This window comes from Eurosta solidaginis, chromosome 2, assembly GCF_040869045.1.
Source record: "Eurosta solidaginis isolate ZX-2024a chromosome 2, ASM4086904v1, whole genome shotgun sequence".
Taxonomy (NCBI): Eukaryota; Metazoa; Arthropoda; class Insecta; order Diptera; family Tephritidae; genus Eurosta; species Eurosta solidaginis.
This window is the reverse complement of record NC_090320.1, coordinates 233,368,036-233,374,314: the sequence shown is the minus strand read 5'-3', so window position 1 is coordinate 233,374,314 and position 6,279 is coordinate 233,368,036. Positions and strand designations below refer to the sequence as shown.

The 6,279-nt window shown below is 36.9% G+C and overlaps 1 protein-coding gene across 1 annotated transcript in view; it reads right to left on the bottom strand.

Annotated features, from left to right (window-relative positions):
- Nucleotides 1-4,949: 4,949 nt before the first annotated feature.
- Nucleotides 4,950-6,279, bottom strand: part of LOC137240692 (uncharacterized) — a 201,746-nt gene continuing 200,416 nt past the window's right edge. Inside the window, exon 5 of the mRNA XM_067767281.1 lies at nucleotides 4,950-5,080. Coding sequence (XP_067623382.1) covers nucleotides 5,077-5,080 — 4 coding nt within the window. The 3' untranslated portion in view covers nucleotides 4,950-5,076. The remainder of the gene's footprint in view (nucleotides 5,081-6,279) is intronic.

Sequence of the window (6,279 nt, the reverse complement as noted above, 5' to 3'; positions counted from 1 at the left end):
CTGTCCACTTTTACGTGCCGGTGTCTATGGGGGTGGCAATTGCCACCAGTGCGTTACATGCCGTGTCCTTAGGGCTCCCAGACCGCAAATGTCGAAAGGGGGACAGGTAATAACAAATTGGGAGATTTGGGGGTACAACAGATAGAAAAAAGGGGTATCTTTTGGGGGACTAATAAAACTAATTATATTGAACAAAATCATTGATTTATTCACTCATACAAAAAACAAAAAAAATAAATAAAATCCATGAGATCAAACAAAGTTACACTCTTTATACATAAAAACACATATGTTTATATTTAATATGGCACAAAAATATTTTCATATCAAAATCCTATTTCAATTCCCCAACAAATGTTCATACATTCATTTTGTATATCAGTTCATCCTATTAGTGATGACAACACATCGTAAAATTAGATTTTTTCATCCACCCGTAGTATATAAAAGTAAGCAAGAAGTGAACGTTTGTGGGCGAAAATGGGGGACCTACGCTACCTTCCGTAGCAAGGGGGACAAAAAGTCAAAATGAGGTGTCCCTCCAAGGGGGGGAGGCGTCTGGCAACCCTACGTGGCCTTATCTATATAAAACAGCTGATCCACCAAGCTTTCGGTAACCAATCTAATAGATTATCGGTAACACCAGGATAATTACTGAAATAAACGAATTAATTTATGTATTTATACACAGATATTTTCATTAATATTTTTTATTTAAATGGTGTCGAAAATGTAAAGAAGTCAGCTATTGCTGTATCTACTATGAAGTATTGATTGTAGTTGAATCAAGTTTATTGTATTTTAAACCCAAAAGCTTGGAAAGAATGATTTTAGCAGTTTTGAGTTGTGTCTATCTGGTATATTTACTTTTCAGAACCCAAAATGGGAACAGAGCTGGCCATGTTGAAATGTAAACGAAAATAACAAGCATAACGACAACAAATGTAACTAATGGGCTGACAGACAATGGTAGCAAAGAGGCAAATTATTGAAAAGACCACCAGTTCCCTACGAGTGGAGAGCAGTGTTGTTGATTTAGCTTTTTTTCTCCGTTTAGCTTGAAAAGTTGCGATTTAGCTTGAAGCGTTTTTTCAGTTTGTTTGGAAAATTGTTAGCTCTTAGCTTTTTTTTTTAATTTTAGAAAATCTAGATAAACAGTTTTATGTAGATTGAATTTTAAGAGCATTGAATGAATTTGGACTAGATTAAAACAGTTTTTAGGGGCTAAGGAACAGATAATGTTGGCATTAAGGTAGGCAGAAATCGAGGCGTTGTAACTTTATTAAGGCAACATCAACCTTATGTCAACAGGCATAATAGCTGTGTGTTTTTTTACATCTATAGACGTTTACGCTTATACTTTATATGGACTGCTAAGCGACAAACTTTAAATACACCTCGGAAATTGCTGCGCATAAAATTAGTAGATACTATTAAATTTCAATACGCATTATACTCAGATGTAACTGAAATATGTGTCTATGTTTCACCTCTACACTAATTCTATTTATCACCTCTTAATGTGGTGCGTGTCCAAAATTCATCGCAACTGACTCAGCTATAGGTTATACCAGGCATGCTTAACCAACGAAACGATATCATTTCGTTACGATAATCAACGTTAATAAACGAAACGAAGTCATTTCGTTTCGTTTATTAACGTTAAGATCGTCAAATTAACGAAATGATTTCGTTTCGTTTTCTGCCATATCAAAACGAAATCAAATCGTTTATGTTGATTATTAATTTCAAACTATGCTGGCAAAGCTGATTGATGGCGGAGTCATTAAAGGTGAAAGCATTATCCAAGCTGATTGCAACTTTTCTCATGAATTTTGACAGTACAACCATTTCTCAGAGTATTTTTGACATTACCACCAACGAATTACACAAACAAATTACATAGAGTTTGTGTGTGTATGTGCGCTCGTTGTTGCCACCTTACGGCTTCACCATGGCTATAGCATTGCCAGCACAATTCAAACATAAAGTATCACGTTTTTGTTAACGTTTTTAACGTTAACGAAAGCTTTTCGTTTCGGTTAAAAACGAGATACAATTTATCTTGATAATTTCTTTATCGATAATATTTCAAAGTGTTTCAACGGAAACGGTGGAAATTTTTTGATAAACGATTAGCTTAACGTTAAGGTGCATCCCTGGGTTATACACAGACACAACAAAGGTTTGTGTCTCCGCTTTTCGGTACACCCTGTGCTGTAGCTAGTTATTTAACCACTGCCGCTAGATGGGTCTCCTAAGCATTATCTAAGCGAGGATAATCGTTTTTTTTACGCGCAACCGTAACCGTTTGTCTATCCCATGCATGAAATCACGTTCGCTGTCTCTTGGGGTCAACATGACCCCAATGAAACGTCAATACAAAATAAAAGGAATCTGTATAAATACTGGACGTTTTAAATTTAAAATTTAACGGCGATTCCTCGAAATTGATTTTTCTTCTTTTTACGCTTTGCTCACGCCATTTCGGTGTTTGGGTTTGAAGTGAAAACATATAATCCAGTAATTGCTTCCGTCGGTATAGTGAAAATTTTAAGTTTTCAGTGAAGATGTGCCTCAAGATATTGACGAAGTGTTTTCTGACTTTGACGAATGCGATTATATCGAAGTGATAAATTTCTCAGAGGTGGAAGAGGATTAAACCCAAGAAGAAGAAGGTAAAATATCTGCATTAGAAACTCATTCCGATTAGCTATATGATAAGAATGGACGTGCATGGAGTACTCGATGCAGCCCAGTGACTCAGCCAAGAATAGCAGATATCTTACGTCAAAAACAGGAAATACCCACTCGATACGGTCGAGATATCCAATAGACTTTTTCAGCATATAATCAGACCGACAAGCGTCCAATTTATCTAGTAACAATGCCTTTGAAGCGTTCCCAGTAGTTACTGCTATTTTTACGATTCGACGATTTTCGCACACGACAAGAGAGACTTGCTTCCGATAAAATTGGTGTTGTTCGAGATAATTGGGATATGTTTCAGGCTCGTCTAAAGGACATATATAAACCTTCTGCCTATTTAACTGTAGATGAGCAGCTGGTGACGACTCGACTGCGTTGTTCGTTCCGTCAATACCTACCATCAAAACCAGGGAAGTGCGGTATCAAAATATTTTGGTGCTGTGACGCTACAAACAGTTATCCAATGTAAGGCGAAATATATATTGGTCGTCAACCAAACACAGACAGAGCACAAAACTACGCAATGTCCCTAGTAAACAGAATAACTGGGCCGTGGCTTCGAAAAGTTAAGTGTTCATTTTGGCTGATCTTATATATTGGCTTCTTCTCTTCTCATATACTTTTTATAGGTCGAAGTTTACCAATGGGTAGTTTTTTCATAAGTGTTGAGTTAGCTGAGCAAATGATAACACAAACCACTACTATTGTAGGAACAACGCGGAAAAATAAGGCAGATATAGCCAAAGAGCTTTTAGCAGTAAAGGGAAACAAGGCAGAAACTAGCATATTTTGCTTCAACAAAGATCTGACTGTGGTTAGTTAGATTCCAAAAAAAGGAAACATTTATATTATGCTACCTACTCTGCATCACACTTCAGAGGTTGATTACGAACAAAAAAATAAGACCTTCATTATCTTGGACTATACCCAATATAAAGGCGGATCAGCTGGTTTCTACATATACATGCAACAGAAAAACTTTTACAATATGATCGAAGTTGCTTATAAAATGTATAACATCAAATTCCCTAATTGGAGCACTATGAAACGCAAACTATTTCTACAAGAACTTGGTCGAGAGCTATAGGTACCGCCTATTTGTAGAACGTCTGGCGAACGCCAATACCCGTAAGGGATAAGCGGCATGTGCCATACGCCAAATGGGATATTCAGCGATAGGACTATCAGAGACGTCTGAGCCATCAAATTCTCGGAAACCTTTGCGATGGGCGCAATGTCCTCGATCAGATGATCCTAAAGTAAACACTTATTGCAAGTCGTGCTAGAAACCCACTTGTAAGGTGCATTCATGCATGATACGCAGCAAATGCATAAGTGCAGAGGAGGATCACAGCGAGAACGACATGGATTCGGATTAAATTCGTTTGAAAATCTAAACTTATACCACTTATTTTGTGTTTATTTTTATTGATAAATGACGTTTTTCTAAGGAATGATAAATAACTAGACCTATATTTCCTCAAAAACACTTAGGGTCAGTGTGACTCCAAAGGACAAGAAGTGTGAGTTTAGACTTTAGGTCAAAATATGAGGGAATTAGGCACCATTAATCGATCACATTGGAGCTGGATATGGATATGGGTATGGTTACGACTATGGCGTTAGGGTTAAGGAAGTTTAATTTGGCTTTATGGTATGGTTATGGCGTTAGCGTTATGGTATGGACCATTAATCGATTACATTGATTTCCATAAGGTAGGTTCGATCAGCTCTTTTATCTGGTTATGGTTATAAGTCACCATTAATTGGCCCTTTAATTTATCCTCGTTGCTATTACCATATTGCTACTCTTTTATAAAACATAAACCATTTGCTGGCCGTTCAATCTGCGATATCTTTGAAATTTATTGTATTATGAATACATACATATGTCGTTTGTTAGTCGAAGTTTGGCGAACACTGGCCTGGATGAAGGAGATACATATATGACTAACCACTTACAACCGAAACCGATTTGATGCCATTTACATACCAACGTACATACATACATATGTATATCAATGAATCGAGTCGAGTATACAAAGGTACAAAAATGTATGATGAGTGTTATGTGCACGGAACATATATTCATGCCAGGGAGGTTTCACTGTGATCCAATCTGGGATATTCGCTAGGTATGCAAATAAGAATATATACTTATGCATGTACTGAAGGTCCAGGGTTCAAGTCCACTAAATTAACATTGGTTTGGCGAAGTTTATACATATACATACCTCTTTAAACATCCACCTGCATTGGAAGGAGTGGATACAATAATGAAATGTAGCATGCCATATTGGAAGAAAAGCTCGGCCTAAATCTCCTCGGTATATGACTTCAATTCACTGTCATTACATATGTATGTGTTTACCTACATGTGTAACAATAAAATCGAAGTTGAATAATAATACACGGTTAGAATCGAATGCATGTACATATGTAAGTATGGCGGAACGATATAAGGTGGCAGCATGGGACAGCTGATTATAAACTTTTTTATTTGATTTGATATATCAACTTCCGGCGCAGTACGATTTTGACATTTGTCCATCGGATTTACAAAAACAAAGTACATGGAATTTGTATTTATGTTTGTAGGTATGTCACAATGCTGCCACCTTGTATCGTTCCGCCATGTATGTAAGAAAGAATTAAGGTGGCTAAATATCCCCCGCCACAGCTGTAGTGAGGTTATTGTGTGAGAAAGGATGTTGTTATTCATTAAGAAAGACAATCGAAGACAGTGAAAGCCGGATAACCCAGACTGCTATCGTACATATGCTCTATAGCTGCACTCAGGACTAGCATCACAGTTTCAACTTGGACATTATACCGCTTAACCCTGTATAATGTTTGAATCTGTACTCAAAGCTAGCTACGAATTAGGCAGAGTATTGTCGCATTTTTGGCATTGATACCAGTAAGCATTCGCCAAGGTCGATATCATTGAGTGTTGCACCAAGCAATTTTTGGCGCTGCTTAGTGTGTTTGCAGATATGTATTACATACGCTAGTAGCGTTATCCCGCAACACATTTACATTCCTCGTGTTCCAATGAAACGTGAACCAGATACGGATAGAGATTTAACATGCAAATTCAACAACAATGTGAACCATATGGATCATGGATTGGTTCATGTTTCATTGGAACACAAGGTTTGTGTACCATACTAGGTGTGTCCCTCTTGTTCCAATGGTACATGAACCAGATACCGATAGAGATTTAACATGCAAATGCAACAATAATGTGATCCATGTGGTTCACACAGCCTCGCTAAAGAGCGGTACGCAGATCACAAGAAAGTAAAAAATTCCATATAAAAAACGCTCAAGAAAATTCCTTGTGGTAAAAGTTCTTGAGGTAGTACGCAGTTTACAAGAAATTTAGTATGCTACTTTACTACTATTTTTCCATCAAATTTGCATACGGCAACACCGGTTTCCGCAAGAAATATGTCAAGTGCCATATATTTCTTGAAGAAAAAAGGTAAACAAACTGGAAAAATAAGCTAAGCACATGGTTTTTTTAATTTTTCTGCAATAAATAATTATTATTTTATTTCAGAAATG